The following is an 18340-nucleotide window of genomic DNA, read 5'->3' on the forward strand; positions in this document are numbered from 1 at the left end:
TGCTCTCCTCACAAACGTCAGCTTTTTGTTTTTTCCTTCTCAGCGAGTTCTTTGAAATGCTTTCGCTTTACAGGAAGATGTGGAACTGCAGTGATGTGGCTCTACCTGCGGTGGTTCTGAACTAAAGCACTGATGATTATTGTGGGATTCGTGCAGGATAATCAGGTTAGACTTCATCTGCTGTAGGGAGACTCGCCCCGAGCCTGGGCTTCTTTGGCCGTTTGAGTTTGAACACAAACATCTGGCAAGTTGTTCTTCATTTGCATTTGGCAGCTTCCTCTGTAACGGCGACGCTCTGGGTTTAGATCGCAGGGCCATGTGATTACAGAGCGCCATCTTGTGGTTGTGCAGTACAACCTGAACCAGAATCCCAGACTTTAAGAGGAGCAGCGAGTGGTGTAAGTATGAACAGGATGAAGCATTATACGGATCGCGGTGGCGGCATCATGTAACTCCTGACCTTCATTTAAATAGATATTGCTGGTGCGGTTGTGTGTTAGGTTATGACACAAACACGTGGGCGAATTAGAGCTGAGTCACACGGCAGAAATATCTTCTCATAATTCTCGTTGGCATTTCTATGATGTATGATTGATTATAAATGTGTCATTTCTGTCACTTCAAGTTGATGTGTGGGGAAAAGGAATTGTTGGAATGTCAGAGGAAAAATTGTGGTGTCTAGACGTCTGTGTCAGAGCGTCTACAGGTTTCGTGCATTGTGCAGCGTTTAGTGCATGCATTACGTGTAACGAGTGACCCATCGTGAGGGTGATGAACACACGGAACCTCAGGTCCTGCCGCTCATGTGAACGTTACTCTGACACGCCCCACCTGCCTAAACACTGTTACAGACTGAGTGGTCTGACCGAGAGTCGGTGGTCCCTGATTCCAGTGGTCTGTTCAGGAACGGTTTGATAGACATGACAAGGAGTTCCAGGTGTTGACTCCGCCTCCAAATTCTCCAGATCTTAATCCTATCGAGCATCAGTGGGATTTGCTGGAGAAACCGATCCGTCTGGTCCATGGCGGCGCCACGTTACAGCGTACAGCTTAGTGCTAGACAACACACACACCTTCTCAGAGGTCTAGTGGAGAGCAGGCCGCGATGCCTCAGAGCTGGTTCTGGTGGCACAAGGGGGAACTACACACTAATACGTGGGTGATGTTAAGGTTGAGAGACCAGGATCTCTATTTGCACAGAAATTTCCAGAAGTAAGATTTGCGTCATTAGTGACTAATGATGAGTGTCATGTGATGAGTGACTCGGAGTGTCTTAGCTGGAAGTGAAGTGAGTGTAATGAAAATCCCTGCTCTAACGTTGGAGTTTGCTGATGATCGTCAACCCAGGCGAAGTGTCAGGATCGAAACACAAACCAGCAGCCGAACCAGGAACAAGAGCGATGTGAGAGAAAGCTCAGGGGCTTCAGAAAAGCAGATTAAATAAACTGTAATGTAATAAACATTAAATAAACAGAACCTGGTGGGTCGTGCGTGTGAGCGCGTGACGGACAGGGAGAGGAAGTAAAATCGTACTTTGAGTCACAGTAAGAGCACGCGCAATGTGTGTAGTCGGGGCTAAAGCACCCGCATCGACGTTTCCTCTCGGAGGAAATAAAAAAGGCAATAAATACAGTTGTGAGTTTGGCCGTCTTGTGTTCACATGTGAAAAGATTCACACGGTGACGTCCTTTATTTATGTCTTATACTTTCTCACTAGTCACCCAAAGAAAGTCAGTATTTGGTGTGATAACCTTTTGGTTTAAAATAACACGTGCAGTTATGAATCACGATTCTATTGTGTGCTGATTCACGTATCGACACACTGACTCCACAAAGTGGAACTATTTATTAAATTTATAATAGAGATGAAGCGCTTAATCGCTCAGTGATCAGAATCGTCTGGTGTTCAGTCTGAGTGGGCATGACCGGTGATCAGCTGATCAGCCTCAGATATAAACCATTCTGTACCGAGCGCAGAAGCACAGTGTTCAGAGTGGAGCAACAGAAACGTGTTTTTATGGAGCTACATTATCAAACATCACGCGTGTTTAAATACTTTGATCTGACTTTTTCTCCAAACTCTGTGAGTGAATTAGTCTCAAACACACTCATTACACACACTTACACCAGTCTTACAACACTGCCAGCGCTAATTAGTCAAAAATCATTGTAGCCACTCAATCCGCGTGCTGGCGGTCACGTTAAGTTTTGAGACTTTGGAGGCGTTTGAGGCGGTAAAACGTAACTGTTTCTTTACAATCCTTTACAATTTTTATGCAGTGTGGTAGAAGTGAATTATTTGCTAAGTTTAATTTAATTTGAAGGTAATTGTTAAACTTTTGTATTTGAGGTTAGTATGCTAAAACTAATGTAATAAGGAGCAGACTGCCTTACTCATATTACTACATTACTCATATTTACATTACTCATAGAAATATCATATTGGGTTGGGATATTTATAAACTCATGATACTTATAAAAACAATTTTAATCGACTCGGCACTGAGACATCGCAATAATTTTGTATCGGGAGGTGACCGCTAATTCCTGTCCCTAGACTGTATCGGCTGTGATTTAATTGATTATGCACTTTAATTCATCTTTTGCTGATCGATTCAGTTAGTCTAATGGGTGAAATTTAATTTAGAACCGATTCACATCAACATTTGACTTATTTGGGTCAACGCTAATAAAATCACTGAATTCCTTAAATTACTTATACACCACAGTCTCTGCAGAAAACACAAACCAGTTACATCTTCACGTTTTGGAAGAGTATTTTGGTGCAGTGCCACCTACAGGACCGGAGTGTGACAGCAGATGTGGAAGATATCACTTTGTGTGAAATACAACATTTAGAAAATAAATAAGTAACATGAGTTACACGGCATTTAATTTACGTACGAGACACTTCCAGTAGGTTTTAATACTTGCAGTAGCTTCTTGAAGTAAATCATTCACTAAACATCTGGAATCGACTCACAGCTCCGGTTCTGGAACGTGCCGTGTTCTGGACCAACCTGCGTTTTTCTGTAATGTTACATCTTTTGTTGTTGTACGGTTTTATTTAGAACTGAATGTTAAATATTAAACTGTTTCTGCACCGATAATCAATAATGCAAGAGTCATAAAATAAACATCTATAAAGAGAAAGTAAAAAAAAAAAGCAAGGCAGGAGTGCTGTGCTGTACATGGAGAAATAATGTCAGGCGGTTATGGAGAAGCTCGCGTGTGCAGTCGCCGGAGCAACCTGAATTATATAGATTATTATGTTTTTGGTGTGTGTGTTTTTGGTGTGTGTGTACCTGGGGTTGAGAGACTACTCATTTCTCAGGTTTGTTAGATCAGATGGAAGAACATGTCCTCATTTCAGTCTTTTTATTCCTGATTCTTGTGTGAGTGGAGATATCTGCCAGGGTTAAGTGAGATCTGAGGATTCTGGAGAAACGTGGCAGTTAAATTTATACACTTGTTTTTTTTCCCTCCTTCTCTCTCTCTCTCTCTTTCTCCCTGTCTGTAGCTGGCCGGTGTGTGGAGAGACAGACAGCATGGCTGAGCCCCGGCGTGACAGCACCAGCAGCCTACAGAGGAAGAAGCCACCATGGCTTAAACTGACCATTCCTACTGCTCAGATGTCTCTGGATGAACCGCCCACCTTTGTCCAGGCACGAGTCTCTCTGTCTCTCTCTCTCTTGTTATTGTTGTTTATTTCCACCAAATGCTAAAAGAAACACTTGTTTTCACATTTGCTCACACTTCTCTCTCTCTCTCTCTTTCTCTCTCTCGTTTCCGTTCTCCGCACAGCCGGTGAAGAGGCAGGGGTTCCTCCGCAGCGTCAGCATGCCTGTCGAAACGACCCACTTTGCGTCCCCGCCGCACGACCTTTTTGATCACCAGCGACCTCCGCTGCAGCACCAGACGTCCATCACACAGACGATTAAGAGGTAATAATAGCAGGCGTGATTCACTCCTTTGCTTTGTGAGACATCTGCAGGGTCAGAAGGTCACGTCTAACAAAAGTGAGCTGAAGAAGAAGAGCGTGCACGTACAGTGTTGGCGTTTATGTTGGTGGTTGTTGCATCCCTGTGGTTTGGTTTGTGATACACATTCTTCGGCTTTTCCTCCCTCTGTGATGTTTGTGTTGTTCTGCTGTGAGCGTCCGCATGCCTGAGAGTCCGCATCACAGTGAGTGTGTGTGTGTGTGTGAGTAAGCGTGAGTGTGAGTAAGCGTGAGTGTGTGTGTGAGTGTGTGTGTGTGTGAGTGTGTGTGTGAGTGTGTCTTGTGTGAGTAAGTGTGTGTGTGTGTGTATGAGTGTGTGTGAGTGTGAGTGAGTGAGTGTGAGTGATTGTGTGATTGAGTGTGTGATTGAGTGTGTGATTGAGTGTGTGAGTGTGTTTGTGAGTGTGTGAGAGAGAGAGAGTGTGTGTGTGTGTGTGTGTGTGTGTGTGTGTGTGTGTTAATGTGTTAGCAAGTGAATGAGATAAAGAGTGGTTTGGATTTCCGCTGTAACTCCTCATTAACTTTGCCGTGTGCCGCGTAATCAGGCGTCCTTAACTGTCTCAGCTCGTGCTAATCTGTCCGGCTCTCTCGCTCTCTCTTCCAGCTGTTCTCACACTCCTTTTCCTCTTCTCTTTTTTTGTCTCCTCTTCTTCTTTCCGCTGTCTTTGCGTTCCTCTCTTCCTCCTCTCTGCCCTTTCTCTCCTCGCGCCCCGTGAGCAGCAGCAGGAGGGTCCGCTTCGAGCGCATTAACACCGTGCCCGTTAAGGGTCACCGCGCCGTGCGGCGTAGTGTGAGGAAGCACCAGTCCCTCTCCAGAACCCTCATCAGGTACACACACCAAGCAGACTCCAGACACACAGACACAGACACACACACATGAGGTCAGGACCCAGTGAGAGCTGTTTTTTACACGACTGCATGTGTGATCACATGACCACGTCCAAAGCAAACATGAAACTCACATCTTTATAATATCTAATCCTACAGCAACTGAGCAGGAGAAAATAATAAAAGTGGAAACAGTGAGATGTAAAGTACAGTTGGAGGCTTAGAGGGTTAAAAAAATTGAAACATCCCAGAACAGCCCAGTTCTCTTTTTCATGTTTTTTGTTGAGAATCTCTACGCGCTCTGATGATTAACTCTCGACCGTCAACTATATAAATGTGGCTTTATATAAATGCAGGAACGAAAACGATTCCGACACTGACAGCCGTAACATTAACACCATTAATAAATTAACACTGATGTCACTTATAGTGCAGTAAACTGGCGACAGGATCATCCAAGCCTCGCCCACGCCTGCGGAAACCGAACTTCCCACAGAAACCCCAGTGCAGCACAAACTACCCAAAAGAAAGGTCAATGCATGTTACGATAGAAAGGCAGGGGAACACCCAGTGTACCCCAGCCCGTTAAGACGAAGAGCCCTCGACCCGCCTCCAAACACCCCAGATCCCAAATCAGTCCAGCACCCATGGGAAGCACCGGTACTGTTTGTAACACACTTGACATGACTGAACAACAAAAAACATATCTGTAGATATATTCAGTTCAGTTTTATTTGTATAAACCTTGAGAAGAACCAGACTCAACAGAGAACCCATCCTCATCTGGGTAAATATATAATAACTAAAACACCATCCTGTCTCCTCACTACACCCTGCCCATGCCCCACCCCCCAAACTAACCACAGAGGGGCGTGAGTGGCCACAGAACCTGCCATAAGTGTCACACTGAAGAGTCATACAAAGCTGTAGCTGCTCCATTAAGCTTCTGAGCATGCTCAGAAAAATTTCTGGCCCGCGCTGGGAAGCTGTGGATTGCTGCGGCACACCCACCGCGATCGTACCATGTGACACCCAGGAGTCACAAAAATTATGAAAGTGTCAACTCGGCTCATACATGTTCCCCACTGTTTCCCCTGTGATCATCCTTTTCTTTCATTTTTGTCTAGATCTTTATTTATTTATTTTTACTTATTTATTTATCACTTTTTTTTATTCCTTTAATGATGTATATACAGTCCCGTTAATTTAGGGGAAAATTATAAATGAATTTGGGGTGGTGGGGGGGGGGAAACACATGCACACACAGGGAGGGGGACAATTAACATTTGTAATTATTTTTAATTGTTAAACATCATAACTCAATGAGATGATTCTGAATTGGATCACACCTGGCGATAAAATAGTGTCTCATTACAGTGGGCACACCTGGACACACCTCTGTAACAAGCAAGAAGAGTTCACCTGAAGATATACGTGACCTGTGGCTCTGACTGCAGACCACACTGTTATACCGTGTCATGACCTACATACGCATTAATGCAGAAGTAGAGAGCAGACCTAACACACACACACACACACACACACACATCTTTTTACACATGACTGGAGTTCACAGAGGATTTTATGGAATTGATTGAACACAGATTCCACACACATTTCTGTGAACTGTGTCGTTCGCGTGCCTGAAATCAGTTCCAGTCCCCAGGCACTAGTTAGTAACTTATTACGAGCTGAATCTCACAGGTGAGTCGACTCAGGTGGCCTCAGCTGGAACAGATGTTTAGTGTAACTCCTGTTGCTGTTCTTTTATTGTAAACTACATCTCACCACTTGAGGCTGGGATTGTTCTTTGTCTCAAGAACATTTGTTCTAAGGTTACGATAAAATGTTGTTCTGAGGCAGCTTTAGGTCCCAGAAGACGACGGCGCGAAGCTCAGAGAGAGGGAAACCCCATGCTGCTAAAATAATGTCTTGAATAAAGTCCAGTGTATTTATTAATTCTCACCATAAGATTACAATAAACCAAATGTAAGACAGTGAAGCCTCCCTATTTCGATCAATGTTTCCTAATTTCAAGCTACATTTTCAGAACTTGCTTCCAAATAAAAAAATATTCTAGCTGCACAAATGCTTAAAGTTAGCAAAGGTTAGCTGGTGTCATCCGTCAGCACCATTCACCCGAGATTTGACCAAACCCTCACAGAACCTTAATTAGGAAGCGTAAATGTACAGTAGAACATTCAGTAGGCAGATGAATCACGTCACCTTTGGAAGACTTTTTGCTAATTGTAAGCATTTATTTCTGGTAAGAATCTAAATTACCTGCCAATAGAATGAGAAAAGTAGCACTGACAATAGTAAAATATGTCCAGACAAGATGCTTTAGTGTAATCTTATATAAAGAAATTGTAGATGCATTACACTTGCACTGTAATGTTTATTCCTAGTGTAGACTGACTGTCCAATGTGTCTCCAGGTCCTCCTGTAGCTGCGATCCCAAACACGCCGAATAGGGTTTAAGAAAGAACCTAGCTTAGCCTCCACCTTGTTCTGAATGGCTCCAGGTGTCTAACTGAATGCAAAGCTATTTATAGCGGATCACGACAGTGTCAGCTCACTACACGTGCCAAGGCCATGTGGAAGAGTGCACGCTTTTGTGGAAATATCACAGACTTTCATTGTGAAGACAAACTTTAAACACATGATCAGGATTTGTGATTGTCTCTTAACTTCATCAGAAATATATTAAGACTGATTGTTAGGCCGGTGAATTCATTACAGTTTTATTTGCGTTAACACAAACTTGGTTTAATAACATTGTGAGGACCGGAGCATAAACGTAGATACAGTGTGCACGCTGGTTGTTGTTATCAGCGAAGTTAAGTGAGTCATAAATGAATCAGATGTTTGCCTTTATTGCTCAGTGGCACATGGCCAGGCGGTCGTGCTGAGGGGTGGAGTAGTGGTGTGTGTGTGTGTGTGTGTGTGATAGAGCGAGCCCCTCTACTAGAAGGGAAGTGAGTCCGGAGGCATGTCTGGGCACGTCCTTTTTTTCTTTTCCTTCAAAGCACCTGTTGATCTTCAGCACTTTATTCTTTTTCTTGGAATATGCCTTCATTAGCTCACTGAATTTTCCACACATTCTCTCAAAACCGCATCACCTTGGAGGCAATCTCCTTCCTCTAACTCCTGTTAGACGTTCACTTTCTGTAGCAGAACCAAACCCACAGGAGCATAATGGTGCGGGAAAGCAGCGCCTGTGTTCGAATCAGTGAGATGAGCCTGAAGGGCGTGTTTCTTTGCCATCAGGGGCACAGCAGACTGGTTCGGGGTTAGCAAGGATGGCGACGCGACACAGAAATGGCAAAGAAAGAGTCTGCGCCACTGCAGTCTGCGCTACGGTAAGCTGAAGCCTCAGGTGCTCCGGGAGATGGAACTTCCCAGCCAGGACAACATCTCCATGACCAGTACGGAGACACCGCCGCCTCTCTATGTACCTACGTCCCAGCACGGAATACCAAAGGTACACGTTTTGAAGATTAAACATATTTTAGATAAATCAAAGGATTTGACATTCCCTGCCGATTATTTCTGATGGACCTCTTCCTCGAGAACATCCATTAAATTAAGTTTACTTTCTGCCCAGATCGTGGACCCGTTGGCGCGTGGACGGGCCTTCCGCATGGTGGAGGAAGTGGACGGTTACAGCGTGCCCCATACGCCCATCACACCCGGTGCCACGTCTCTCTGCTCCTTCACCAGCTCACGATCCGGTCTCAACCGGATCCCTCGCAGACGCAAGCGTGAATCTGTGGCCAAGATGAGCTTCAGGGCAGCAGCTGCCCTCGTCAAGGTGAGTCAAGATTAGTCTCCAGACTCTCTCGGGGCTCAGTGATACTGATTAAAACAGCAGCATGAGCAGAGATAAACTGGTGGTAAAGTTTAGAAATAGTAATTCTCTCAGGGAAAACCAATGGAGCACAGTTGATCCTCCTCTGTAGGTGGGAGCGATGGCCCTCAAGCGCTGCGCTTGAGTAAAGGTCATAACTTGTAATTCGGAAATATTCACTTCTGAAACCTATTGCACTGACGCTGCTGGTCACTGAGTGGAGGATATACGAGGTGCTAATAAAAACTAACTCCAAGGCATCTGTTTTGTTTTTCCACAGAGGAGAAAAGTTATGTTCTGATGTCTTCCTGTGAAGTGCCTTATCCATATCCATACCCCTTGAACTTTTTGTCACGTTACAACCACAAACGTAAATGTATTTTATTGGGATTTTATGTAACAGACGGACACAAAGTGGAGGTCTTTTACATAAAATCCATTCCTTTAGGTAGAAGTAAGATAATGTCCAGCACGTGCTTTTATTATGAATCCTGTGTGTATTATTTTTTTCTTTTCTTTTTTAGGGACGCTCGTTTAAAGAAAGCACGCTGCGGCGGGTTCATAGGCGCAGCTTCACCCCGGCCAGCTTCATCGAGGAGGACGTGGTGGATTTTCCAGATGAGTTGGACACGTCCTTCTTCGCAAGAGTAAGTCAGAAATCATTAAAGCGCTGACAGTGTCTGTCTCCTTATTAAACTCTTAATAAGGAGACAGAAACTATTATATTATTATATTAATATATTATTGTGCTGGTGCATGGAGTTCCTCCAGCGCAGGTCTGTTCTGTTGATTTTTTTTCTGCTTGTCAGTTTGAGTTGGTGTACACATGGGTGGTGTCGATGTCAGGTTACATTACTTGCCGATCAAAAGGAGCCGTCTGCTTGTTAGCGGTCTGCTTAATCTCAAATTAAACTGTAAAAATAATTAAACATAACACAGAGTTAAGTGAAGTACGTCTCGCTTAAGGCTTTAGTATTAGACATGCTGTCTCCTGGTCGTACGTAGTCGCACCTCCACCTTCTTCACCTCACCTCCCACAGGACGTCCTGATGCAGGAGGAGATGTCGACGTTTCATGACGAGGTGTTCGAGTCTCCTTCTGACTCCACCACCAAGGACGTGGACAGCAAACAGTTGGACGAATCCGAGCTGACGGGCAGCGCACTAGACAAGAACGAACTCGAGAGGAGTCACCTGATGCTGTGAGTCTGCATACGCTGGTTTAATCAGCACAGTGTAAACGAGTCTGTGATTATAAAGGCAGAAGTCAGCGATTTACTTTAAGACGAGCCAAATAATAAGACACATCGTTATTTTAACAGACCTCTAGAGAGAGGCTGGAGAAAAGCCAAGGAGGGAACTCCGGCGCCACCAAAAGTCCGGCTAAAACAGGAAGTGGTCAGCGTGAGCGGGCAGAGGCGAGGGCAGCGGATTGCTGTGCCCGTCAAGAAGCTGTTTGCAAGAGAGAAACGGCCGTACGGGCTCGGCATGGTGGGCAAGCTGACCAACCGGACGTACCGCAAACGCATAGACAGCTACGTGAAAAGGCAGATTGAGGATATGGACGACCACAGGTACATTGTTTTGTCCTGGTTTTCTTAAACTGTTCCTTGAAAATGAAATTCTTGGCAGTTCGAGCTACTGTGTAGTTTATGACTTGTGCCAGACTATCTGTGAACCATGTGGTAATGTACCCAAGAAGCCTCCTGATCTGCTACAATGTGTCTGCGCATTGCCCCCAGTGGCTGAAATACGTCACTAAATTGAGTCTAATATTCGTCCAATATTCGTCCAAGAGTTAAGAAAAGTGACACTTTAAATAAATGGGGAGTGTTTAAAACATTAAAAACATAAACCTTGTTAAGTTAGCACCTTATTTTAACTTTTTAAAGATTCGCTGTTGCAATTATACCAGTGATCAGTTGGCAGTACCAATGTTGTCCACTAGAGGCAACGAAATGCACACACAATGTCTGAACCGTGTGCTAATGAATGTTTGCCCACTTTAGCACAAATGCTAAACCTCGCTGGTATATCAGGAGCTGTGTTTGTGAAAGTTCAGGAAAGTTTTTTAGTTAAACAGTAGTTCTGCATATTTTTGGATTCTAAGATGCATTACAAATAACAACATGCTTACAATTTTCCAAAAAACTACAAGAATCAACCTACAAATAACTTGTGCACCGTTCAGTATTTTACCTAAAAAATTTTTTTTTGATGGCTCCCTAAATCATGGCGAGCTGTACCAAATTCTGACCAACTTCCTGATGGTTTCTGATGAACCCTATGTTCAGGTTTAGGGTTAAACATCTGGAATGTGTGAAGGACCCCTTAGCCATGTGACATTAATGGAGATCCTCTGTTTCTTTAAATAATGACATAACTTCATGGTTGCATGTGTCTGACACGAGTATGAGATGGTAAACTTGTAAGTCTTTTTTTTTCAGGCCTTTCTTCACCTACTGGATCACGTTTGTCCACCTCCTCATCACTATTCTGGCTGTGTGTATTTATGGCATAGCACCCGTGGGCTTCTCTCAGCACGAGACGGTTGATTCTGTGAGTGCAAAGCATTTAATTTATTTATTTAATTTCAAGTTTTAAACCAAAATCATGGTATGGAGGTACGACTTTGTGGTTTTTGTATTTCGAAGGTTTTAAGAAACAAAGGTGTATATGAGAATGTCAAGTATGTGCAGCAAGAGAACTTTTGGATTGGACCAAGCTCGGTATGTTGGCCGTCACTCCACATGATGTATAAATAAATCCTGGTGGTGTTTGTGTTCTTATGGTTCTTTCATTTACCACCATCAGGAGGCTCTGATCCATCTGGGAGCCAAATTCTCACCCTGTATGCGACAGGATGAGGAGGTGCACGCTCAAATCCTGAAGAAACGTGAGATCGAGCGCAACTCTGGCTGCTGTGTGCGCAACGACCGTTCGGGCTGCCTGCAGACGTCTGAGGAGGAGTGTTCGGTAAACTCCTACCGCTCTCAGTGTTATAAACTCGCTGATATTGATGAGAACAGACACTGCCTTCAGAGAGCATGAATAGCATCTGTAATAAGATCTGTGCTGTAATAGTAATATAATATAAAATGTATATACAAAGTTTTTACTCTCAGAACTGTGTTCTGTTATTCTGTACAATCAAAAGTCCCGCTTTGACTCGAACTGTGCTGCATACAATGGAACCTTGGATTACGAACATACTTCGTTTCGGAAGCGGGCTCATATTTCAAAACTCTTGTAAATGTAAACTTAAATTATTCATTCCACAGCCCAAAAAAAATACAACTTTTACACACACGCATACAAACACAAAATAAAGGATGCACACACATGTGGTCACAGTGTTATAGTAAACAGTACACGCGTGCACGGATGTTGATTAAACCAGTAAGAGACGTGCACTAAGACCCAGCAGGGGAGACGATTACTCACAATTCTGCAGCGCAAGAGAGAGAAAAACCGTTGGCTCAGTTGTGATCACGTGGCGCTTGGCATCAAAACAAGACGCGCATGCATGATACATGGTACTCGTAAATCAAGACTTGTTCGTTTTCCATGTCAAAATTTATTACAATTTCTTTTTCTTGTCTTGCGGGAACATTCGCAAACCGCGGGTAGCTAGAAAATTTCAGATGGCATTTAAACCTGAAATGTCTGAATGGTTGTGCGTTTCTTGGATAGTTGTCTTGAGGTCTACACAGAGTTCCAGGCTGCGACATGACTTTTCTTCTGGTCTTGTATGAATTGTGAATTGTGAGAACTTACACACAAGTACACTTGAATTTGCCACAAATAGACACCAGTCAAGCTCCAAAGGCGTTTGAAGATAAGGAAAGCAAAAAACTCAACTTGCAATCATTGTAGATCAAGTTAATGAAATATGTAATTTAATAAAGTGTGTGAAAACTGAAGAGGTTTGAACTCCGCCTTATTGCTCTGTATCTGTAGATGTTGCTTGCAGTTTCTGGTACCGTTAAGATAATAACTGCCGCTTAACCATGGGGACGTTTTTAATAGAGTTCAGCACGCAGTGTGATTTTAGGACACGGCTGGTGATCGTAAACGAGCCTGTGACTCAGTCTCGCTGTTTTACCCTCTCGCTTTTTCTTAGAGCACACTGGCCGAGTGGGTGAAGTGGCCCAAACACGACAGCACTCCACTACTAGATGGCAAACCGCGCAGCTACGGCTCCGTTTGCCATCAGGACCCCAGGTGAGGTAAACGGCTGTCCCCGTGAACACGTGGGTCTGTATGATTTACACACTGTGGTACTCATGGTCTGAATAATTGTGTGGGGATTTTTGTGCAGGATTTGTCTGGAGCCAGCGTCTGTAGCGCCGCACGAGTGGCCTGATGACATCACCAAGTGGCCGGTAAGTGTGACGGCACAGCTGATGTGGAGCCGTACTGATGATTGTTATTATGTACAGGTACACTGTCTGACCAAAAGAAAGTCATCATATGGGTTTAAATAAGAAACTGCTTAGGAGACTGTAACGGGATAATTATTGCAATTATTAATACGTTATAGCTGCGTGTGCAATTTTTTAAACACACACAATGTGATGAGAACTCACAGGGTTGGGACTAAACCGCTGTGTGTCCGTGAGACTCATCGGAAAAAAGCCTCTAGTTTACTAGGGAGCATAAAGACTGGACTTTGGAGCGATTAAAAAAGGTCATGTGACCAGATGAGTCCAGACTGACCCTATTCCAGAGTGATGGGCGTGTCAGGGTAAGAAGTGAAGGACATGAAGCGATGCTCCCATCATGCATAGTGTCCACTGTACAAACCTCTGGAGACAGTGTTATGATCTGGGGTTGATCAGTTACTCAGGTCTAGACTCAGTAACGTTATGGGGCAATAAAATGAAGTCAGCTGACCACCTGAATGTACAGAATCACCAGAGTATCACATCTATGGAGGTTTAATTCTCTGAGTGTGTGTGAGAGAGATTCAGGGAGCGTAAGGAATCACTTTCACACATGAACTGAACAACACAGAGTCCTGAGAGTGTTTAGGACTTGCTGGAGAAAAATGAATAAACCTCTAAAGGTCCTGTAAATAAACATTATGATCTTGTATCAAGTTGGTGTCTAATGAAATATTAAAGTGTGTGAGTGTTTTTTGGACCGTTAGAGGATTGTAGAAGGAGATGAGTATAGCACAGATTTAGCCCTGTGTGGTTTATGTGTGTGTTTGGTGATGAGATGAGGTTTTTGTGGTCGTGTGATTCTGAAACTGTGATGTTCACTTTAGATCTGCACCAAGTACAACACTGGCAACCACACTAACCTTCCCCACATTGACTGCACCATCACCGGCCGGCCGTGCTGCATCGGAACTAAAGGGAGGTGAGGTCAGCCTTACCTGTGTGCGTGTGTGTGTGTGTGTGTGTGTGTGACAAGCTGTACAAGAAGTATGAACGTAGTGAGCCACTCTGACTTGCTGCTCGCTCTGTGCAGGTGTGAGATCACGTCACGGGAATACTGCGACTTCATGAACGGATTTTTCCACGAGGAAGCGACGCTGTGTTCACAAGTAAGATTGTATTATTAATTTTTTTAACTACGATTGAAGTATTACAACAGGTATTTAATTATTCATCCATTAAAAAGGACGAAAGATTATAGGAACAAAATCACCATGAAACAAACTTGGCGAATAATTCGCTCCTATCACACAGGACACTTTGCTGCTCGCTGATGTGTAAATAATTTCTACAGCACCACCTGTAGGACCATAGAGGAACTGCAACCTCTAATAATGCCTCGAAATAAATAAATAAATCGATTTTGAAGTATGGGGCGCGATGGATTTTTCAGAAATTGCCAGAAAAGCAAATAATTGTGCTACGTGACTAAGTGGATTTTTCTCCTGTCTGTACTGAGTCCCGACGCTTCTGGTGTAAGGAGAGTGTTTTTTTCTCAGCGCTCATTAAGGCCGCGTTAATCCGTGCAGAATCTCTGTTTACCGTGACTGCTGTCTGAGCGTCATACTAAGACAGCCGTAGGATGTGTGTGTGTGTGTGTGTTAGATTTCCTCACAGTCATATAGGTTTTTGTGTGTGTGATTTTTTCAGCACTGCTCGTCCGGTCTGACGCGTGTCTCTGTCTCTGTCTCCAGGTTCACTGTATGGATGACGTCTGCGGCCTGCTGCCGTTCCTCAACCCTGAGAAACCGGACCAGTTCTACCGCTTATGGCTCTCTCTCTTTCTACACGCTGGGTGAGTTTATATAAATATAAAAATACAAAATAAAAAAAACTTTCTTTTACAGGGCAGGGCTGTTATAAGCTTTAAAAAAATTGCAATACATCACTGAATAATTGTTTATTTTTTTGATTAACTATTTAAACTAATGTATTTAATTTATTGGATAATGGACGTACTGTATCTCACACTCCCTTTATTTCACTCCTCCTCCAAACACACAGTTTAAGTGTTTATGTAAATGAGCTATTTCTGAGCCACGCCCCCTCATGCACAGTTGAGCAGACCTGAGCAACAAGCCGGGGGAGGGGCTCTTCTTATATGATGTCACATGAGGGCTTTCATGTAATTGACTTGTTTCATTACAAAAAGAAAAAAATGACAAAAATCTAGGAATCTATTTGTTCCTCATCTGCACATGAACACTAGAGCTGCAGCTTCATGTACATTTAGATTTATTGAATTTACCTCTGAAAGCTGGGTCGCCTCCACACACGTTGATGTTGCTGTTTGGTTCGTGTTTGACCAGGGAATCTAATGAAAGCTTTGTGTAACTGAGTTGTTCTGATTCAGTGGCGTCTAAGCGTCTGAGCCTCGTCTAATCTGTTCTGAACCTGGACCATGATTAGGAGAGTGCTCGCTCACTCATCTCCCGATTCCCTCTCGCTCAGCACGTTCCACAGCTTGGCCCACGTGCACGTGCCTCACATGACACACACACACACGCTTCTCCACACAGCCACTCCAGTTTCCTCTTTGAGCTCATTTGGCCCAAAACAGCTCTGAACGTCTCAGGGCATCAGTGACGTCACGTTTTTAAACACAGACTGGAACAGAATTGTGCTGAGTTCTAGTCCTCCAGGTCTGGGACTGGATTTGTGTAAAAGCAACATTCAGAAATCCACCCAAAGAAAGTGACCTGCTCTAAGACTCTTATCTCTTCCTCTATGTGTGTGTGTGTGTGTGTATATGTGTGTGCATTACAGGATTTTGCACTGCCTCGTTTCGGTGATATTTCAGATGACCATCTTGAGAGATATTGAGAAGCTGGCCGGTTGGCTGCGTATCTCCATCATCTACATCCTGAGCGGCATCACGGGGAACCTAGCGAGTGCCATCTTCCTGCCCTACAGAGCCGAGGTGCCCGCGACACGCCGTCTTGATGTCTGATGGTGTATAATTACTGCAGGTGTGTTTTGGTTCTGACACAGCTCTCTGTCCCTCCGTGCCCAGGTCGGTCCTGCAGGGTCGCAGTTCGGCATCCTGGCGTGCCTTTTCGTGGAGCTCTTCCAGAGCTGGCAGATCCTGGCACAGCCGTGGCGGGCGTTTGCCAAGCTCCTGTGCGTGGTGCTGTTCCTCTTCGCCTTCGGCCTGCTGCCCTGGATCGACAACTTTGCCCACATCTGCGGCTTCGTGTCGGGGTTCTTCCTGTCGTTCGCATTCCTGCCCTACATCAGCTTCGGCCGCCTGGACATGTACCGGAAGCGCTGCCAGATCCTGGTGTCGCTCACTCTCTTTGTGGGCATCTTCTCGGGTTTCGTGGTGCTGTTTTATGTCGAGCAGATCAAGTGTGAGTGGTGCGAGCTGCTCACCTGCATTCCCCTGACAGACAAGTTTTGTGAGAAGTACGACCTGAATGCACATCTCCACTGACAGAGACGCGAGGAAGATGAGGCAGGACTTTGAGACACAGAGAGACAGGTCCATTTGGTTCTGGTTCTGTTCCAGCTTTGGATGTGAAAGCGCCTGTAGAACTGCCCCACGGCTCCTCCTGACGCATGGACGATGACAACATGGACGATGCTTGTGTTGTATCTTTTTTTCCTCTCTTACTGTACGTTGCAACGCCAGTTTTGACCACTTGGATGAATCTTAAGAGATCGCCGTCACCGCCGCCACTAACACCTCCCCCCACCCCCACCCCCTTTCTCCTGGTAGTTTTTTATTTTTAGTTTTCTTGTCTGTTATTGTTCATCTGTGAAACACGGAGGCAGCCACGAGCGTCTCTTACACATACTCCGAGACGCCCAGAGACAGAGACAGAGAGAGAGAGATTATAAGCACTGGTACCACAAACAGAAGAATAGGTATTACTAGATGTATTATTTTTTACTTTTCATATTTTATCGTGCCACGAAATCAGGCGAAGGTTTTAGTGTTCAGATATAACCTCAGATGTTTTTCCAGGGACATAAAAGAAAAACAATCGGAACCACCAGTGCCTTGGTAAATCCTACCGTATTTTGGTTACGTGTCGAGCACTCAAATGTTATTCTTTTATTTGTGTACTGCTTCAAATGGAGTAATGATGAAATGTTTTATTAAGGGTAGCGTTTTAGCTACCCTCATGATTACTTGTTACAAAATACAGCTTGAAACACTCTTCACCTCATCGTGGTGTCTGTCTGGTTCTTGTTCCATGAATAAAAAGGAAAAAAAGGAGATGTGACACAACATAAAACCATACGGTGCTGACAAAACCGTTCGAGTCAAACTGGGACTGCTTGTTAATGAAGGCTGTGAATAAATCTGTGTGTAGTTTTTGTATGTCAGGTGCCAGGCTTTGTCTGAGATCTATTGATCTACAGATTATGTTCTCATGAAGGCCACGGTCGCCTTTAATCATGGCGCTCTCTGATCAACACACGAGAAACAGAGAAATGATGAGCAACACACAATTGAAATCGTTGTTTTATTAGGTCTGATTACTTTTTAAATGATCCTAACAAAAAAATCTTTAAAAATATTTTATCAATCCAAAATATAACACTTTTAGCAGCTCAAACTCATGGCCACAGACGCTCTCCTGAGACACCAACAATCTCTTGTCTTTCCGAACTTTATTTTATAAACTTTTTTGTAATGTCTCAATTTTTCATTTAGATTTTATATAAGAGAATTAAATATAAATGTAAAAAAAATTATATAGAATCGTATAATTATAATTCTAACTCATCTTTGTCCAAGTCAAGCAGCATGCGTTAATGAACTTAATAAAGGAAACTTAAACTTTTGAGGAGGCGGGAAAAAAAAAGACGGAAAAAAGAAATCAGTATACTGTTGTTACAATACAATATACTGTAGCACAATACAAAACAATATACCAGAACAGTATCCTGTATATCATACCAGTATGTCCAGTAGTGAAGGGACGCACCAGGAGACAGACGATTTCATCACGATTCCCAGGTGCTGATTCACTTTGCGTTGCTATTTTGTAAGTATCATGATATCACCAAATTATCCTGATTCGATACTATTTTGTTTATCACAATTCATTGCCAATGTGTAAATAGTTTAAAGCACCACCTGTAGGATCACAGTGGAACTGCAACGTTTTACCAACTCACATGTTAACGTATACAGTATAAATGATAAAATTATGTTAAAAATACATTTCAGAGTCGTGATACCGAACAGAATCGATTGTTCTCCCTG

The 18340-nt window shown here is 43.7% G+C and overlaps 1 protein-coding gene across 4 annotated transcripts in view; it reads left to right on the top strand.

The window, feature by feature from the left end:
* rhbdf1a (rhomboid 5 homolog 1a (Drosophila)) overlaps positions 1 to 17294 on the top strand; it is a 45006-nt gene extending 27712 nt beyond the window's left edge. For 3 of the 4 annotated variants that reach the window (XM_053491985.1, XM_053491988.1, XM_053491986.1), the window contains exons 2-18: positions 3521 to 3665; positions 3805 to 3944; positions 8099 to 8312; positions 8436 to 8642; positions 9203 to 9325; positions 9719 to 9879; positions 10000 to 10251; positions 11125 to 11236; positions 11332 to 11406; positions 11492 to 11653; positions 12801 to 12901; positions 12999 to 13062; positions 13950 to 14044; positions 14156 to 14231; positions 14817 to 14917; positions 15889 to 16042; positions 16136 to 17294. In XM_053491985.1, the coding sequence (XP_053347960.1) occupies positions 3549 to 3665; positions 3805 to 3944; positions 8099 to 8312; positions 8436 to 8642; positions 9203 to 9325; positions 9719 to 9879; positions 10000 to 10251; positions 11125 to 11236; positions 11332 to 11406; positions 11492 to 11653; positions 12801 to 12901; positions 12999 to 13062; positions 13950 to 14044; positions 14156 to 14231; positions 14817 to 14917; positions 15889 to 16042; positions 16136 to 16555 (2574 nt within the window). In that variant the 5' untranslated portion in view covers positions 3521 to 3548 and the 3' untranslated portion in view covers positions 16556 to 17294. Of the gene's footprint in view, positions 1 to 37; positions 166 to 3520; positions 3666 to 3804; positions 3945 to 8098; positions 8313 to 8435; positions 8643 to 9202; positions 9326 to 9718; positions 9880 to 9999; positions 10252 to 11124; positions 11237 to 11331; positions 11407 to 11491; positions 11654 to 12800; positions 12902 to 12998; positions 13063 to 13949; positions 14045 to 14155; positions 14232 to 14816; positions 14918 to 15888; positions 16043 to 16135 lie in introns of those variants that run through there. The other variant, XM_053491987.1, reaches the window with a different exon arrangement.
* Positions 17295 to 18340: the final 1046 nt, after the last annotated feature.

Source organism: Clarias gariepinus, chromosome 3 (assembly GCF_024256425.1).
Source record: "Clarias gariepinus isolate MV-2021 ecotype Netherlands chromosome 3, CGAR_prim_01v2, whole genome shotgun sequence".
Classification (NCBI taxonomy): domain Eukaryota; kingdom Metazoa; phylum Chordata; class Actinopteri; order Siluriformes; family Clariidae; genus Clarias; species Clarias gariepinus.